Source organism: Arachis hypogaea, chromosome 13 (genome assembly GCF_003086295.3).
Source record: "Arachis hypogaea cultivar Tifrunner chromosome 13, arahy.Tifrunner.gnm2.J5K5, whole genome shotgun sequence".
NCBI classification, from domain to species: Eukaryota; Viridiplantae; Streptophyta; class Magnoliopsida; order Fabales; family Fabaceae; genus Arachis; species Arachis hypogaea.
Window position 1 is genome coordinate 141,994,278 of NC_092048.1, and position 19,613 is coordinate 142,013,890.

General features: G+C 38.3%; 1 protein-coding gene and 1 long non-coding RNA gene across 3 annotated transcripts; both read left to right on the plus strand.

Annotated features, from left to right (window-relative positions):
* Positions 1 to 234: 234 nt before the first annotated feature.
* LOC112792402 (protein CHROMATIN REMODELING 4) lies at positions 235 to 13,180 on the plus strand. Of its 2 annotated transcripts, XM_025835631.3 has the most exons (12): positions 235 to 644; positions 1,416 to 1,489; positions 1,754 to 2,055; positions 3,752 to 3,853; positions 3,991 to 4,752; positions 5,245 to 5,352; positions 5,473 to 8,241; positions 8,800 to 8,957; positions 9,284 to 9,398; positions 9,550 to 9,632; positions 9,997 to 10,660; positions 10,756 to 13,180. In XM_025835631.3, exons 3-12 carry the CDS (start codon positions 1,768 to 1,770, stop codon positions 12,763 to 12,765), a joined length of 7,059 nt encoding a protein of 2,352 aa, XP_025691416.1. In that variant the 5' UTR covers positions 235 to 644; positions 1,416 to 1,489; positions 1,754 to 1,767; the 3' UTR covers positions 12,766 to 13,180. The 2 variants fall into 2 exon arrangements, with proteins under 2 accessions (XP_025691416.1, XP_025691417.1); XM_025835632.3 differs by lacking the exon at positions 1,416 to 1,489 and having other exon boundaries at positions 307 to 644.
* A 3,391-nt stretch (positions 13,181 to 16,571) lies between these two features.
* Positions 16,572 to 18,889, plus strand: LOC140178039 (uncharacterized). Its single transcript, XR_011870084.1, has 2 exons — positions 16,572 to 17,113; positions 18,307 to 18,889. It is a non-coding gene; the product is annotated as an uncharacterized lncRNA (long non-coding RNA).
* Positions 18,890 to 19,613: the final 724 nt, after the last annotated feature.

Genomic DNA, 19,613 nt, shown 5'->3' on the forward strand with positions numbered 1-19,613 from the left:
AAAATGATTGGAAACTAAAAACACAGAACACTGGTTAGAGAGCATAAATCATTCATCAAACAAAGAGAATAGCGTGTGAGGGAGAATTAGAGAGCGCAAAGAGAAGGAGAAAAAAAGAACAACATTAGGGGGCAATGACTCGTGGTGGTGCCACGTGGCAGTGTGAGAGTGGAAGAGTGGCTTTTTGGGGTTGAACAAACAAGAATAAGAACAGCAACAACATCAACATTCAACAACTCTTTCTCTCTCTCTCTCTCTCTAAAAAAATTTTAATTTATAAAAAAAGATTCAATTTTTATCTTCTCTCTCTTCTGCCATGTCAGAGGGTAACCCCGTCCTATGACCCCGGCGAATCCGTATTTGTGTGTGTCTTTCTCTCTCTAAAATACACACACCAAAAAACACACACACTCTCTCTCTACAAAGACAACATCAACAAACAACAACAACAGCTATCTATCTTTCTCTCTCTATCTATTTATTCATTTGTCTGCCCCCATTCTCTCTCTCTCTTTCTCTCGCCTCGTATCTCTCATCTTCCTTGCTTCCCATGCCCTAATACCCCCTTTTCTGCACACCCACTTCTCTCCTTCAATCTCATGCAAATCGTGTCCCTATTGCTATTTGATCCGTCATCGAGATTGGTACGCTTCTTAATTTCTATTGTTTCTGCTCCTTTTTTTCTTATTCTGTGGCTTCTTGCTGGGAATTTTGGGTTCTTGGGGTTTTGTGGGTATGTGTTGTGTGCTTGTTCCAATTTGGTGCGGTTTGTATGTGTTGTTCCCTTGATGCTTGGGCCCATTTGGTCTGTGATTGTGATTCTTGCTGCAAAGTTTGTAAATTTCGTGTGTTTTGACACTTGGGTCTTGAACTGGTTTCTGAGCTCACTTGTTTCTTGAATGGGGATTCTGGGTCTTGGTTTGAGCTGAATGTGCATAATGCTTGACTGGTTGGAAGTAGATTGCTGAAATTTGAGTTTGTTCTTTGTGATTTTGTGGTATGCTGAAATGTGCTGTGGCTTGTTGTTCTATGTGTATGCTTTGTTAGATTCAGCACAATAATTCTTGTAAATGACACTGTCCTTTTTGGTTGCGCGTCTATGCTGTTATGGATAATCTGATCTTGCTTAGACTCTCAAATGAATGTGGCTTGTGGTTCTGTATATATGCTTCACGAAATTCAACGCATTCAATGGCTGTATGTAACGGTGTACTATTTGATTGTATATCTATGCTGGTATGGATAATCTGATCCTGCTTTGTCAATCTGTAGTATCCGAACTAATTTACCACCTGTTGTACCTGTTGTTTCCATATTCATTTATTGGGAACATTGCAAGTCTTTTTATGTCATATTCTTTGAAGTGTTATTCATTTATCATGCTGTGGCCTAACATTTGAAATTGGATCATGTAGGCAATCGATTCCTTGTTTCTTAAGAGAATGCAACGCTATTATTCATTTTAAACTCTTCTGCAATACTGACCTAGGTAATGCTATTCAAGTTCTTTCTTGAATCAAATTTGTTTGCTTCCATGTTAGGGAGATTTGATGCCTTTGGCTTTAGTATGTTTAACAGATAATGAGGAACACTTAATCTTGGAATAATGGAACCATGTATACTCTGAATAAGTTATGAGAATGCTTCATTAGTTTGGCAAACTTCTATTATTTTCTTGTAATGGTTAGTTAAACTTTACTCACATCTGTTGAGAGAAATATGCTTATGGTCAATGTTTTGATTGTTTATGTAGGAGGCATATGAATAATGAAGGAAAACAATTCATCAGCACCGACAATGATTAACAGTAAATGGGTTTTAAAGCGTAAGCGGAGAAAGCTCCCTTTAGGACAGGATCAATCCTCTGGTAAAGATGAATCCAATGGTAAAGAGCAGCCCAATTGTAAAGAGCAATCCAACGGTAAAGAACAATCAAATGGTAAAGATGACAATTCAGCCACATCTGAATCATCTAGGAGTGCTTCGGTCAAACGCATGCTAAAGACTGAAGTAGCGACTGATCAATCTTCGTCCAAGAAGAAAGGACATGACGGGGTGAGTTACTTTTTTATATATGCCTGATTTGGTGTCAATGAGTTTACTTTAAGTTAGCCCTTCACTAAGATAAGTGCTATGAGTGAGATTATTTATAATAATCGGAATACTTCACTTCTAATGTCAAGTTTTGCAAACCCAACCAGTAAAGAGCAAAGGGGAAGCATGCATATTGTTATGTAAATACATCATGGCCGTCAGGGCCATTTAATTATGTTCACATGTGCAAAATCATTTATATATTTTTTTATAATCGGAAATATGATTGATGAGGATGGAAGAATACAAGAGACAGGGCAAGATATCCTCTGAATGGAGTCAATGGACAACAAAAGGAAAGGGCAACTTGGTGCAAAGCATCCCACATTACATAGGGTCTAAGAAAGGGCTTGGGGTGCAATGTAATCAACCTAATCTGATGCAAGCATCAATGTTTTGAATCTGTGATGTCCTTGAGATCACATAGAGAAAACTCAACCATGCTCCAAGGCTCCCCCCTTTGGACAAAAGAAGAAAAAAAAAGGAATAACAAAAGATTTATAAACGAAGGAATAAGGAAAGCATAGATAATTTTTAAACCTTAGAGTGTGTCTGCCAATGGAGAACCTACATCCACTTAACTGTTGAAATCACGAGCTTGTCATGAAAACAATGAGTTTGTCCCTAAAACCCCTGGTATCCCTATCCAACAGTAGGACCCGAATAATAGCTAATATATTACCTGGCCAAGGGGTCTTCTTGCCATTTTTCCTCTGAAAATCTCTGAAATGAAATGTGAGGAAGTTCTCCAAACTTCCTTTTACGGAATACATGCCGTACATTCCTCAATAATATCTAGGAGTCTTTATGCAAATATCTGGAAGCTTGATAGTATAATGAATGCCGTCTCCTTCTGCCAATCGGAAAGGTGAAAACACATAGTTTTGTATTGGGATTTAGATAGTTGGAGGAAACTGATTGTGGGAAGGAAAAATGTACGTGATTAGTGAGGCTATATTCAGCACATCATGTTATTACTTGTTTCCTTTTCTATTTTGGTTTAGGATTGAATGGGATCATGCTAATTTATTGTTGGCATCTTTTACTTTGGGAGCTGGATTTTGCTTATTTACTAGTATAGATACTGACTGACTAGTTATAGGAAGTTGATTATGTTAACTTTAGTATTTTCTAGCATTTCTTTTATTATGTGTTGGCTGTTTGTATCTTTTACTCAAATACAATTGTTGCTAGATTTTTTCTCACTTCCGCCACATTGGTATGGAAATATGATGTGTTATACACTGTCGAAACAATAAATATCATGATAATGGTAACTTAGTGATTAGGCTGCAGCTTAGTTACATATTACCTCGTTCATTGATTGTAATTGCACAAACACAATTGAGCATTCTCTCTGTTTTCTATATGACACCTAACTGGGTGCCTTCCTTTATTACCTATCTTTGCACTATTTCACTGCCGAGTCCATGAAAACCTAGAACTCTTCTTCCATGGTGTCTGTCTCAATTTCCTGCCTTGTTGGCTTTTACTATTTTTGTCACTCTTGAATACTTTTTAATTTTCTGGTTGGTGTTTGCCTACTTTCCCTACCTGCATATTGTATGCGCTGTTTAATGGCTCTGTTTTTTCCTGTTATTAAATTCTATTTTTTACTCGCTGTTCTAACTGCCATATGATAAAACTTCTGGTCCAGTATTACTATGAATGCGTGGTCTGTGATCTTGGTGGCAACTTGTTGTGCTGTGATAGCTGTCCTCGCACTTATCATTTGCAGTGTCTTAGTCCACCTCTTAAGGTATGCTCATTTGAGCTGGTTTTGTGCTGAGTTCTTTCTAATTTTTTTAATTATTATAATTTGTATTACCAATTATGAATTATCATTCTCATTATTTGACTCTGTATCTGATAATCTGAAAATGTTATCTCCTGAAGCGCATCCCCACGGGGAAGTGGCAATGTCCAAGCTGCTTTGAAGAAAATGATCACCTAAAGCCTATGGACCATTTGGAGTCAATTTCAAAACGAGCAAGGACCAAGATAGCTAAGGACAAGCCACAAGTTGGAGTCAACTCACTTTGCCTTGAGAAAGTTTCCCGAATTTTCGGAAATAAACATGTTTCCAAGAAAAGGTCATCAAGCAAGGCAAAGCCTATTTCAAGTTTGGGGGTGAAATTCTTTGATAAGAAACCATTTTCTTCCTTAGTGGATGCAAACAAACCATGTGACCCATCTGTTGGGAGTTCCATAGAAGGAACTTCATCGTGTGCCGATGTTGATGACAAAAAATCAAGTGCTTCCCCAACAGTTTTCCTTGTGGATGAGAGGGCATCTTCACCTGCAACGGAAATTGTTTCTCCTTCTAAAGATACTAATTTAGAGTCAACTGATGAACAGTTGGAAGGAAAGCCTGATTTATCTTGTAATCAAATGCCTGTGAAAAAGACAGTTGTTCTTGCAATTGGTGTTGGTGGAGAGGAGGGGAGAAAAAGGAAGCATAAAGATGTTAATAATAATACTAGTCAAAAGAAGCGTAGGACTGAAAAGGGGAAAACTTTTGTCAATACATCTGTAAAGTGTAAGTCTGCTAATAATAAAACACCAAAGAAGCAGAAATCTGTAACTTATAGCATTTCTGCATCTGGATCAAAAGAGAAATTTGGAAAGAAAGATTCTGAAGTCCAGAAGAAAGATCAGGTAAATCTTGCTGCACTTGTTTTGTCATTAGATTTTACTGTTGGTAGGTAATTATTTTGTAGAAAGTTATTTTTTTTGCAGAGATAACACGTTTATATATTTATTACTTAATATATTTTAATGTTTATGTATTTGTCATAATTTATATTTTGATTAGATATTTATGTATTTTAATATCAAGTTATCAATATTACCACTATTGACTTGTTTATTCATGGAGCTAAAATCTTTATATATTTATTACTGAATTACTGAATATCCTTTCCAATTATATGTATTTTCTTAGTTTCTGCGCATTTGGTTAGATTTAGGAATGCCAAATTCTGTGGTTTATATAAGTACAGAAAATGTATAGTGTATATCATACTTATGATCTGGTCTTGGATTTACATCAATATACTGGCTGAAATCTAGTACATGTTCACCATTGTTGTTGAGATGCTATTGCATGTGTTTATTCTTAGTCTGTGATTGTTGTTTACTTGGATGCAGATGATCTCTCGGCTAATAAAAGACACATCAAATGATCCGGATATAGCAGGAAGGCATGTGGATGGAACTTTGATGCGTGATGATAGTGCTGTTGTTGAATCTTTGCAGGTAACCATAAGGAAGGGCTTATTATTAGATGGTTTGCATCTATTTGCTAAAGAAATTGCTTTCCTTGGTATGCTCTATGTGAATATCATGGCTTATTTTTTACTCGTATCTGACTTTCAGGTTGATCGGGTTTTAGGGTGTCGAATTCAGGGTGAGAATGCAAACACAATACAACATGGATCTTTGACCATTTCAAATGACTCACCTGGTGATCAGGCAATCTCAGAAAACCAGAATAGACTAGTGGAGGATAATTCCACCGATGATAATGATTTGGATGCTGAAACAGTTGAAAATGTTGTTGATGATCCACAAAATGATATCAAAAGTTCTGGTAAAGAAGAAACATTGACAAACTCCAATAGAGTGGAAACAATTAATGTATACAGAAGATCTACAACAAAGGAAAGTAAGAAGGGAAATTCCGCAGATTCATTGAGTAAACCTACTGATGATTTAGATTCCTGTCCCAGGGATAGTAATGATCAGGATGATTCTACCGTTTCTGCTGAAAATTTGGAAAAAGCAAGTGACAAGATGGAGGTGGAGGAGAGTATCACTGTTGCTTTAAGAAGCAATGATAACAGTGGGCTTCCAGAAAACTGTGAAATGCCGGCCACTCTTGAGACAAAACTGAAAGAAGTGGATATGGAGAAGGGAGTGAGTACCGATGTGATTGAGAATAAAGTTCTGGTTGCTAATGTGGCTGAATCTTCTTGTCTAGATGGAAAGAAAGTCTCCTATGAATTTTTAGTTAAGTGGGTAGGAAAATCTAATATTCATAATAGTTGGATTTCTGAATCCCGGTTGAAAGTTCTTGCCAAGAGAAAACTAGAAAATTACAAGGCGAAGTATGGGGTATCAATAATAAATATTTGTGAGGAGCGTTGGAGACAGCCACAGCGAGTTCTTGCACTCCGCACTTCCAAAAATGGAGCATCTGAAGCATTTGTAAAATGGACTGGACTACCTTATGATGAATGCACTTGGGAAAGTTTAGATGAACCTGTGCTTCAAAAGTCTTCTCATCTGGTTACACTTTTTCATAAGCATGAAGCCCTAACTCTTGAAAGGGATGCATCAAAGGAAAATTCAGCAAGGAAAAGCAATGAACATCGGCATGATATATTTAATCTTACGGAGCAACCTAAGGAGCTGAAAGGAGGTGCCTTGTTTCCTCATCAACTTGAGGCTCTCAACTGGTTACGTAAATGCTGGTATAAGTCCAAAAATGTGATACTTGCAGATGAGATGGGACTTGGGAAAACAGTCTCTGCTTGTGCTTTTATTTCATCGTTGTATTTTGAATTCAAAGCTAAACTTCCTTGCTTGGTCTTGGTACCCCTTTCCACAATGCCTAATTGGCTTGCTGAATTTGCGCTGTGGGCTCCGGATGTGAATGTTGTGGAATATCATGGCTGCGCAAAAGCAAGAGCCATGATTCGCCAATATGAATGGCATGCTAATGATCCAAGTGGGTTGAATAAGAAAACAGAAGCCTTTAAATTCAATGTGCTTTTAACTACGTATGAAATGATTCTGGCTGATTCTTCTCATTTGCGCGGAGTTCCTTGGGAGGTTCTTGTTGTTGATGAGGGACATCGACTGAAAAATTCTGGAAGTAAGCTTTTCAGTTTGTTGAATACCTTCTCTTTTCAACATCGTGTACTGTTGACAGGTACCCCTCTCCAGAACAACATTGGTGAGATGTACAACTTGCTCAATTTCTTACAACCGGCATCATTTCCTTCTCTGTCTTCATTTGAGGAGAAGTTTAATGATCTTACAACTGCAGAAAAGGTTGATGAATTGAAAAAACTTGTGGCTCCTCATATGCTTCGTAGGCTTAAAAAGGATGCAATGCAGAATATTCCTCCCAAGACAGAAAGAATGGTTCCTGTTGAGTTGTCATCCATCCAAGCTGAATATTACCGTGCAATGCTTACAAAGAATTATCAAATATTGCGGAATATTGGAAAAGGGGTTGCTCAACAATCTATGCTGAACATTGTTATGCAACTCAGGAAGGTCTGCAATCATCCATATCTCATACCAGGAACTGAGCCTGATTCTGGGTCTGTTGAATTTCTTCATGAAATGAGAATAAAGGCTTCAGCTAAGCTTACTCTCCTGCACTCTATGCTAAAGGTTTTACACAAGGAAGGACACAGAGTTCTTATTTTCTCGCAAATGACCAAGCTGCTCGACATCCTTGAGGACTATTTGACCATAGAGTTTGGGCCTAAAACATATGAGAGGGTGGATGGCTCTGTTGCTGTTGCTGATCGTCAGACTGCAATTGCACGCTTTAACCAAGACAAGAGTCGATTTGTTTTCTTGTTATCTACCCGTTCCTGTGGACTTGGGATAAATTTGGCGACTGCTGACACTGTCATCATCTATGACTCCGATTTCAACCCTCATGCTGATATCCAAGCCATGAATCGAGCACACAGAATTGGTCAGTCAAAGAGACTTTTGGTATACCGGCTTGTGGTTCGTGCTAGTGTTGAAGAGCGCATCTTACAACTTGCCAAGAAGAAACTGATGCTTGATCAGCTTTTTGTAAATAAGTCTGGGTCTCAAAAAGAAATAGAAGATATTTTGAAATGGGGAACTGAAGAACTCTTTAATGATTCTCCTGGCCTGAACACAACGGAAAATAACAATAGTAGCAAAGATGAGACGATAATAGATGTAGCACACAAGCAACGGAAGAGGACTGGTGGTCTGGGAGATGTTTACAAAGACAAGTGCACGGATAGCAGCAGCAAGATTGTGTGGGATGAAAATGCAATTTCTAAATTGCTTGATCGATCTGACCTTCAAGATGGTTCAACAGATATTGCTGAAGGGGATACCGAGAATGATATGCTTGGCTCAGTGAAGGTAAAATAATTCACTTGCGTCTGATACAGTCTTCTATCATTTCTTTAAATTCTGGGTAGAATTGTACTGGTAAGTTATATGATGTGTGGTGTGAATACATGAATCTTGTTTTGCATGTATATGTTTGGACGAGGACCCTCTCCCATTCTTCCACTGTAGTTTAAGTTCTTACACGATGATATTTATTTTTCTGTCGAGTAATCTTAAGAGCTTATGCAAATTTCTTTACTGTACTGTAGTAAATGGTTGTACTTGGTTCTAGAGGAGCTGTTTCAAAGCTTCATTTGTGATTAATGTGTAGAGTATCTAAAAGTTCTAAACAGAGTTTGTTGATGCTTATGTTCCCTTTGCGCTAATATTCAGCAAATTAATTCCATTTCATCCTAGTGTGATGGGAAGTTTCTCTCTCCTACAAATGTTTTGTTCTGCATCAATTGACTGGTTAATTTCTCTTTTATTTTGATTTTTTTTCTTTGAAATATTCCACTTTGCTTACATACTGTTAGATATATAAAGACAACGATGCCCCTAATCATGATTGTAATTTTTTTTATCCAGGCGGTCGAGTGGAATGATGAGCCAACTGAAGAGCATGGAGTGGATGAATCTCCTCCTCACGGAACTGATGATTTGTCTACTCAAAATTCTGAAAAGAAAGATGATATTGTTATGATTGCCAATGAAGAAAATGAATGGGACAGACTACTGCGTGTGAGGCAAGGACCTTTTACTTGCTTGTATCCTCTATTTCTGTAACATTTTACCTAAATCAAGTTGTGTGAGTGTTTACTTATGCACCTAATTACCTATTTAAAAAGAATAGAATTATCATTTTAGCTCTAAACCATATAATGGTAAAGGTGCTACAGTTATGAGATAATGGCTTTTGAAAAATCAGAACCTTTTAAATGAAACCTGGGATAGGTTATATCTCTAGAAATGATGGTTGTACAATTATCATCATCATCATCATTATTATTTGGCAGCACAATTAGCTATCTAGTGTTCTGAATGTTTCTTCTGCGTATAATCTGGTTTGTAGGTGGGAGAAATATCAAAGTGAGGAGGAAGCGGCTCTTGGTCGAGGGAAGCGCCAGAGGAAAGCTGTTTCTTATAGGGAAGCATATGCTCCGCACCCAACTGAAACAATGAGTGAGGTAATTTGGTTTCTTTCTGATTTTAAGTAAACCTACTTTTAAACAAGCTTTAGAAGACAAATGAAAAGGGTTCGCTCCTTTGGTAACATCTCAGTATCCTGAACGTTGTTTTCTTGATGTTAATGTTTTATTGATGTGCTTTTTCTACCAGAGTGGTGGTGAGGAGGAAAAAGAGCCAGAGCCAGAACCCGAACGTGAGTATACACCAGCAGGACGGGCTCTGAAGACGAAATAGTATGTTTTGTGCCTTTGAAATTTCCGAGTTTCTCTGCAGTTACTAAATATGAGTATAAGAGATAAATTTGTCCTTTATGGAGCATTTATAAAGTCCTACTTGCTGTCTGCTAAATTGTTCATGGTAGTTTGAATTCTCATACATTAATTTCAGCTAAACAAACTGGTTATATATGGTATATTTTACCTCCTTCTTGGTACTGTTTAGATTATTTCTATATTGGTCTGAATTATTCACTGTAATACTAATTCTCAAGCTAGTATTTATGTTGTGCACTCGTAATTGGTACTGTTTTCCGGAATGGTATAAGCTTCATAATTAAATGTGCTCTCAATGCTGAAAACACTTTCTATTATTGGACAGTGCTAAGCTCCGTGCTCGGCAGAAGGAGCGAATTGCTCGGAAGAAAGAAGCAGCATCACGTCCTCCTGAGGAAATCCCAGGAGTTGAGCCACTCCCACAATTTCCAACTAATACTAAGGGTGGGGACATAGGAGCTGGAGCAATGCATCCCGTTCAAGAGGTGCCTTCCGTCAACTTAGTGGACAGCAAATCTAGTCAACTTGCAGAAGCACAAGTTCAGAACAGCAACACCACAGATACCATTTCAAGGATCGACAGGCTTTCGAAACATAAAATGAGCAACCATTTTGATGCTCATTTGAATAATCCAAGCCGTACTCTACCTGACATTTTTGTCCCAAATCACCATAGTAAGGGCGGACCAAGTACCTCAAACTCTATGCCCCCCAACAATTTGTTGCCTGTCCTGGGACTTTGTGCTCCTAATGCTAACCAGATGGAATCATCAGAAAGTAATGTTCCCAAGTTAAATTGGAGACAAAATAGACATGGAGTCAGACAAGAATTTCCATTCAATCTTGCCTCTTGCTCTGGGACATCCATGGATGCAGAGGTCAGAAGTCAGGAAATGGCACCAAATACCAAAATACCAGATGCCTCGACTGAAAATGTTAAACATAGTTTCAAAAATAGCATCCCTGATAGCAATATCCCATTTGTTCCGGTATGCTCACTTAGTATGATGAGTTTGGACTTAATTTTGGGTTGCCATTGGCTTTATGTGTGTGGTTTTAATTCATATCCATTTGCTTTTTGCAGTTCCCACCTTCTGTTAAAGGAAAGGAATCCAATGCATTTGAAAAATCAGGTGCTAGATTCTCTGCTTTCCAGGAGAAGATGGCCCTGCCAAATCTGCCATTTGATGAAAGGTTACTGGCACGATTTCCGCTTACAACGAAGAGCATGGCAAATTCACATCTGGACCTCTTACCTAATTTGTCATTAGGAGGCAGGTTTGAACCTCTGAATGGATCTGGGCAAGACCTTCCAACAATGCCAGCACTACCTACTTTCAAAAATCCCCCTGAAGACTTGTTCAGATATAATCAGCAAGACAGGGATGTTCCTCCCACCTTGGGTTTGGGACAAAGACCAACCCCATTCCCATCTTTCCCAGAAAACCATAGGAAGGTGCTTGAAAACATAATGATGCGAACCGGCTCTGGATCAAGTAGCTCGTTAAAAAAGAAGTCAAAATCAGATGGATGGTCTGAAGATGAGCTCGATTCCCTCTGGATTGGTGTCCGTAGGCATGGAAGGGGTAATTGGGATGTCATGCTCAGAGATCCCAAGTTAAAGTTTTCAAGGTATAAGACGCCTGATGATTTATCAGGGAGGTGGGAAGAGGAACAAGTAAAGGTCTTTCAGGGGCCAGCTTTTCCTGTGCCAAGATCTTCCAAGATGACAAAGTCTACCAAAGCTGCACATTTTCCAATCTCTGATGGAATGATGGAAAGAGCTTTACAAGGGAGCAAATTCATCTTGCCTCCGAAATTTCAAAACCATTTGACCGACATGAAATTAGGGATAGGTGAGTCTGTGTCTGGTCTGCCACATTTTAGGACATTGGATCGACCTAGTTTGCAAAATGATCAGTTTGTGCCAGTACCATCTTGGAGTTCTGACAAACACAGAGCAAAACTACCTGAAGATGGTTCTGCTGAAGCATCTGATAGGCCTGGGACTTCTAATGTTCTTTCTGAGCACCCATTTATGCTCAATTCTTTTGGAGCCAGTTCCTTGGGTTCTTTAGGTTTGAATTGCTCAGGTGGCCTTGATATACGGCAGAAGGAAGATGAACAAGGAAACAGGAAGCGAGGAAAGTTGCCAGAACTTCTGGATGGATCGTCCAACGATTTGCGCGATAATCGTGCAAATGTGGGAAATGGTGAATCAATGGGCTCAGGATTGGCATCTAACGCCATTAGACCTGATCTTTCACACTCAAAAGGAGATGATGTAGCTGGAAGTAGTACTTCAAAAGACAAGCTTCCACACTGGTTGCGAGAAGCCGTGAGTCCCCCTGCCAAGCATCCTGATCCTGAACTGCCACCTACAGTATCAGCAATTGCTCAATCAGTTCGCATGTTATATGGAGAAGATAAGTCAACAATTCCTCCATTTGTGATTCCTGGACCACCTCCATCCTTGCCAAAGGATCCCAGGTGTATCCTCAAGAAGAGGAAGAGGAGAAGGTCGCCTAAGTTTGATCGGGGTCTTGCAGATTTTGCAGGATCCAGCAGGGACTTCCCCAGCAACCGCGATGCTGATAATGGTGCTTCAAGCTCAACTCCATCGGGGCCACCATTTCCTCTACTTTCTCACACAGCAACTCGAGGACAGGTCGAATCCAACCTCAGCTTGCCTCTTCTAAATTTAAAAGATTCAAGTCCATCACTCTCATCCGGACTGTCTCCTTCCCCTGAAGTGCTTCAATTGGTTGCATCTTGTGTTGCTCCTGGGCCTCATCTTCCGCCAGTTTCGGGTGCTTCAAGCTTTCTTGAGGGCAAGCTCCCATTGCCAAGGCCTGTTGCCAGAGCCAAATTCAAGGACTCTGAAGGTGCCTTTGAAAACAAGAAAGCGCATCAGGTTTCACCAAAAACTTGGTGTCCACCTGAAGACGATATAGTAGAACTCCCTGACAGCGGAGATTCCAGCAAGACTCAATCGGATCCTTCCCGGGTCGAACGACCCGATGAGGTTGAGGAGGTATCATCCGAGGGAACAGTCTCGGATCATGTGGTGGGAGATCAGGAAACACAACTGTAGTTTCTTGAATTATAAATAAAAACCATATTCTTTTCTTGCTGCTTAGAGCCTTCTCACCAAGATGCTAGAATTTTTGTAGGTATGACAATGAGTGAAACTAGCAAATATAGGATTGTTGAGAACATGTGAAGGTTTTTGTCTCCAAGTGAAAATGAAATATAGTATTGCTTGCTGGGTATTTTGTTTTCTTCCATGGCATTTTTTCAGTTGGAACAAGATACATAGTGCCATGAAGCATTTGGAAACATTTGTGCTGCAGTAACAGTACATAAACATTACTACTGCAGTGACATGTTCAATTCTATCATTCTGCCTAGGAGAAAGGGTAAAGTTTCATAACTTAATGTTCTGAAGAATTTTGAAATATATTGTATTCTGGATTTTAATGATATATACAAGCTGTTTATGTATATAACTCTTTCAATTGGATGGGACCGAAATTTTTTAATTTTTTTGTTACTTCCTAGGCAAAGTGAAATTGCCCAAAGCCAAATTTAAATAGTGAATAACTACATTTCAAATATATTTTCAAATGACTGATGGATGTGCTAATTGAAATGTAGACATTTATTTCAATGTCTAAGGAATTATAACTCAAATCATATATAAAAAGTGAAGATTTTATCTAAATATAGAATTGTCTTATACTTGAATTAACAATTAACATGTGTTATTTGATCCAATTTTATAATTTTATACTTTGCATGTCAATTTGGATCTATTTAATTTTTCTAAAGTATTTAAAATTGGATTGACTAAATTCCCAAAGTGGTTATCCAGATTTGGGCTGTACACCAATTTGGCTCCTGAGATTCTAATTGCACTATTTTGGACCCCAAAATTGCGCTCTGGGCTACATACTGGCCCTTCACGCCAATTCCGACATGAGTCAGCAACTGGTTTGCTGATGTGGCACAACCACTGCCACCTAGGATGAGCATAATAACTAGATGGCACGGATAGGAGTGTACAATTCCCCAATTTAGTCCCTGTTCCCTTTATAAACCCTAAAGCTTCTTCTTCCTCCTCTCATTCTGGTTTTCTCCATCCATCTCCTATTCTTCATCTTCTGTCAATAGAAATAATCATCGCCCATGATAGGCACTGGGAGCCACATTACAGGAAGCTCGAACCGGTCATTTATCATAACAGTCTCTAAGTTTATTGCTCATTCACCATAATAATCCTTCTCATTTACCATCGTGTATCTAAATTAGTCCTAGCATCAAACATTACAATAATTTTATACCAATCATGTCCAGATTAACGTGAAATGAAGTAAAGTTACAGGAGTACTTTTTGCATAAGCTCCATCCATGTGTCTTATAGTCACTAAGATCTACATGTAGCAACGCTAGGAACCACTTCTAGTTATCCTTATTCTCCACTTCCATAATTGTCCATGCAATGACGTATATATGGTGGTTAGCATCATGTCCAACAGCCAATAGGATTTATCTTGCTTGACTCAAGTTTTCACTTTCTTACTTTACTTATGGATAAAATGGAATATATCTTACCCTACTTCATATGAATAGGAATAGAGGAGAGGGATGTTCTAACTCGACCCATAAGAGGAAGGGTAGAGATAGATTAGGGGAGGAAGCTAGTATAAGTCTTTATACTTGTATCATTGTCCTCCGAACATAGTCTTCAAGAAGGCACCTTCAAGTCCAATTAGTGGATGACACTCAGCCTTAAAACCATTCTTGCATCTACTCAAACAAGCGCACATCTTCTCAAAAATTACCTCACCACTTGGCAAAAGCTTTGTGCATATCTAAATTCTGGAACATGGGTTGGTCTTCAGCAGAGTTTCACCATAATTCCTTATCAAGGCATATTGCGCCTTCGCATCACCATAAACTACATTCCTAGCATAATAAAATGCCCGTGAGATTGAATTTCTATTAAGTGACAAATTGTATTTGATCTTAAAGAATGTTGTAGCCTTACAATGCCAAATTGAGATATTTTCTCACTTTTTTCACCAACTTACAAGCCACCCAATTTTTATTTGCTGCCCTATTCTTATTCTCTCTTGGACAAGTATGATCATCTAGGAAGGTCTTAACTTGCCAACAACTGTCCTCATGGTCCCTTGAATTATAGACTATCCACTTGTATTCTTTCACTTTACATTGCCCTAACCCTTTTGGTATTATTCTTCTTGAACCTAATATGCCTTCGTTCTTGTATAGTAAACTCCTTCAATGCCTCTTTGAAATTTTACTTAGTGTTGAACTTTATGCTTACTTCCAAGTGCAATTTACCAAACCTAGCACTATGCCTAAACATTGGAAAAACTTCTTCTGATTTGCCCTCTTCATCCAGCTCATCCTCTGAATTCGGTAAGATTTTCATCTCCAAAAAATGACATAAATCTGCACTATCAAATTCTAAAACCCAGATCATAGGCATTATAAAGATCAGCCCTGGCACCCCTAACAAATCCAATGTCAACTTCGTCATTGAAACATCCTCCACAAATGCATCATCATCAACACAAGCATTCTCTTCCCTTTTTTCTTTCCACTACCCTACTGAACCTTCTTTCTCAAATTGTATTTTCTTTTTTTATTCTTGGAGGAAGGAATTTCGTCTCCAATACCTGATTCAGATGAACTATCTTCCAGCAGTACAAACTTATACGGCTTATTGTCAGTACTAGCTGTTATGAGAGTCTGACTCAGAAGAGAGCAATATGGCATTACCTCCATCTAACTTTGATTTTGAAACAGCTTTTCCTAAAGTCTTGGGGGTGAAAGATCTCAAACAGTATCTCCTGATGTTGGTCACTCTTTTGTGTAAATTTTAGAATTGTCTTATGTAACATCCTTACTGTTAGAATGCCACACTTTCAGCTGTGCCATTCTGATAATGAGGATATTACGATGACTTCTATATACTATAAAATAAGAGTCTTTAACTCAAAATTGTATCGCTGTTTTCTTTGAAAAATTAAAAGTTCTTTTTCTTTTTACAAACATGCTTATATAAACAAATTCAATCACAATCTTTATATATATATATGAGACTTCGCATACAAGTAACGTACAAATATTATAAACATAAATATCATTACAATTCCTATCTCTCTTTACAAAAATATAATAGCTAAGGCGAGAAAAAACTATAACTAATATATAAATATACAACACAATCAGATGCGCAGAAGAAACTCTTTAGCTCCTTATCCGTCCTAAAAAGAAAAATATGTAAGGGGTGAGAACCTAACCACACGGTCTCACTAGAGAAATTTCGGAATTGTCATAAGAGGATATATAAAAGAAAGTTGTTTTCAACCACAGTAATCATCGTTTGTCTTGTGAATCTTTTCAAAAACTAACACTTATTAAAAACCCAAATTCATATTTCCATTATAAAATCTTAAAAGTTACTTAAACTGTATGAATGACCAATCTGTTCCAAGCATAAATTCATTAAATCTATACTAAACCAGTTTGATTTTTCATATTTTACTAAACCTTAAACATAAATCAATCGTGACTTCTGACCTAAGCAAAAGCAATCAACACACAATCCACCACAAGTCAATGTGCATGTTAACCTTTACCAACTTACTAAATTACAGTCTTCAATCCAATTAGTCACGGCCTCCGGTCTAAAATAATTAAATTTCGGTTTCCGGCTCACAACAATATCAAATTTAGGCCTCCACCCCAAAATAAGCACTTACATGCTACCACAATCCAAATCAAGTTACAATCACAAACAATTAATAATTAATTAATGTCAATTAGACAAGCCAAATAATTATGAGAGTCAGGTAAATACAAACAAATACGTATGCATGGAAGATGCTTAAGCACGAATTTGATATGCGAATGCCCTAACTCGGACACGCACACACGCTTCTCTTCTTTCTTCTTCATTCTTCCCTCACCCACCCTCAACCTCCATTTCAGTTTTCACCCTTCTACTATCAGCCACCATAACCCACCACCACCGACAAACACCCTCGCTGCCGTCAACCCACCTCCGCAATCCCCTCTCCTTCCTTCTTTTCTTCCCATCCTCACACCACCACAAACGCGAACCACCCCCTGTCCGCGACCCCAGCACCCTCCTCCATTAACCACCGCCGCGACACCCTCAACGTCGCGTCCAGTATCTTTCTTCCTCTTCCCCATCTGGTGCCATTTTCCATTTCACCTCTCTCTCTCTCTCTCCACGGCAGAACACCAAAACAGAGCAGCCCCCCTGTTTTTCTCTTTCCGGCACGTCAACTGCTGCCGGCACCACTCCCAGTGGCCGACCACCACTGCTGCTGCTCAGTCCAGCAACCCTGTACCCCCTACTCTGTCTCTGTTTGCTTTACTTCCAGGTTTTTATATTTTTTATTTTATTTTTTTTCTTTTAATTTCTGTTCATTTTAGTTAATTTTGATTAGTTAGTTTGATTTGGTTAATTGGTTAGTTAGATTAATTCTCTCTGTTAGTTGATTATAGGTTAGGTTAGGTTAGGTTAATTTAGTTAGTTACTAGTTTCTGATTCTTGGCTCTATGTGTTTGGAATTGTTCTAAGTTGGTGATGTATGGTGGAGATTCACTGTTTTACTACTGTTTTTCTGAGTTTGCTGTTATATTCTGTTGAACCAGTTTGATTGATGTTTTTGTTGGATTAATGGATAGGTTGCCCATGAGCTAAATTGGTTACTTGATCTGATTGTCTGAATTCTGTTAATCCATGATATTGATTGCTGGATTCTTTGGTTTTTACTTTATTATTGCTATTTGCCACGCTGTTATGCTATCTTACATGCTGGATATGGTTTAGTGAATATGTATTATGTGCGGATGAATTGGAATTGCAATTTATTGGTTTGATCATGCCGAATTTTTGAGCTATCTTGTTGCTTTTGTGTTATTAAGGCTGAATTTGATGCATTTGTGTTGCAAAGTTTCCTTATTATTGTTATTTGGTATTGTTTCTGACTTTGCATCCCAATTATTTGCAACATACATCAAAATGCTTTTTATTGAACATTTTGGTCAATTCTTTGACATCATTGCTTATTCTCTTCCTGTTTTACCTATTTGCATTGATGGAGTTTGAATTGGTTTTAAATTGACCAAAATGTTTGCATTTGGTATGTTTGAGGTTCTTTTTGCCTAATTTTACAAGATTGACAAATTTTGGCCTATGTAAATCATTTAATTCATTTCGTTTGTCCTTAATTGGTTTTTGGATTACATTAGGCTTGGAACTTCCCGTTTTTCATATAATCTTGCGATTTTAGTGTTGGAAAGCATTTTGGTGTTTGAACTTGCTATACTTGCCTTGTTGACCATTATTCTTGTTGATTCATTCATCAATTTCTTATGCTTTATGCCTATATGTCTCATTTATGTTTTGAATTACATGTTATAGCTACCATGTAATTTGATTCATTATTTCTTGTTTTGGCATTAAGTTGAGAATATTGCTTCTGTGCCCTTGAGTGCTGCTTATGTATACCCCTTGCTTTGTTTGCCGTGTGATTACATTTCACATATACTTTTTTTTATTCTTTTACAGGATGACCGACAGAAAACAAAAGGAAAAGACAAAGGGCATAGAGCCCAGTAAGAGGGGAAGAACCCGACAAATTACTGAATCAGTGGATAAACCACAATTTGAGAGGACGATCAGTAGGAGAGGCCAGATTAATCAGAGTACACCTTCTACTGATCCGTCTAAGTTCTCCAACCTCTACTCAGAGCTCAAGTTTTCCGAATTTCAAAAGAGGAGCCTCCATGTTGAGCTAAAGCTCCAGATCCTTGCTGATGAGAAAGTTCACTGATGATTGGATTGATCAGCGGGGATGGGAATGCATCTTGGGTTCGTGAATTCTATGCCAACTACTACATGGGAGCCCTCGATGCAGTTTACCTCATAGACAAGTAGATTTTGGTGACTGACGAAGCCCTCGAGGAGATCCTTCATGTTAGAACTAAGAGACTGAGAGAGTAATTTGAAAAGTGTATTATTCAGTGTGATGAAAGGTACAATATACAGGGGGTATTTATAGGTGCTAAATGAATCAAAGTAATAAAGACATAGAATCCTACAATTAATGTACATCTATTATATAAATATAGATAATACTAATTGATCTAAATTGATTCTAATGATTATTCTAATGATTCTCTAACATTCTCCCTCAAACTCAAGTGGGAGCTAAGGAGACCAACCTGAGTTTGGATAGCAGAGTCCGAAAACGTGTCGGGTGATGAGCTTTTGTGAAGATATCAGCAGTCTGATCTAGTGTTCCAACAGCAATGAGACGAACAGCATCAATAAGAATATGTTGCCGAACAAAATGACAATCAATCTCAATGTGTTTGGTGCGTTCATGAAACACATTATTATGGGCAATCTGAATAGCACTGTGGTTATCACAAAAAACATCAGTAGGGGACGACTGAGGAGCACCCAGGTCTTCGAGAAGCCAACGAACCGATATAACCTCAGCAGTGGTGTCAGCGAGGGCACGGTATTCAGCTTCTGTGCTTGAGCGAGCAGTGAACGTTTGCTTCTTAGCACGCCAAGAAATGAGAGCGTCGCCAAGGAACAAACAGTAACCAGTAGTAGAACGGCGATTAGTGAGATCACCAGCCCAATCAGCGTCGGAGAATGCCTGAAGGGTTAAAGAGGAATGGGCAGAAAAATAAAGGCCATGATGTAATACCCGGTCTAACCGAAATTAATTAAATAGTGAGTTAAGTAGGAGCGAATATGGTTGGAAGATTTGGCGATTGGAATTTGATGATTTCAATGTGATATTTGGATTCAGTGAATTTTTCCGAGTCGGAAGACAGTTTTCTGCGTAAAAGCGCGCAGTG

What these genes read in the sequence shown, in the direction of transcription:
- LOC112792402 (XM_025835631.3), top strand. Translation starts at nt 1,768, where the DNA reads ATGAAGGAAAACAATTCATCAGCACCGACAATGATTAACAGTAAATGG. An exon ending in CTGTTGTTGAATCTTTGCAG is followed by an intron (nt 5,353 to 5,472) that starts GTAACCATAAGG and finishes TCTGACTTTCAG; the next exon opens with GTTGATCGGGTTTTAGGGTG. An exon ending in CGGGCTCTGAAGACGAAATA is followed by an intron (nt 9,633 to 9,996) that starts GTATGTTTTGTG and finishes ATTATTGGACAG; the next exon opens with TGCTAAGCTCCGTGCTCGGC.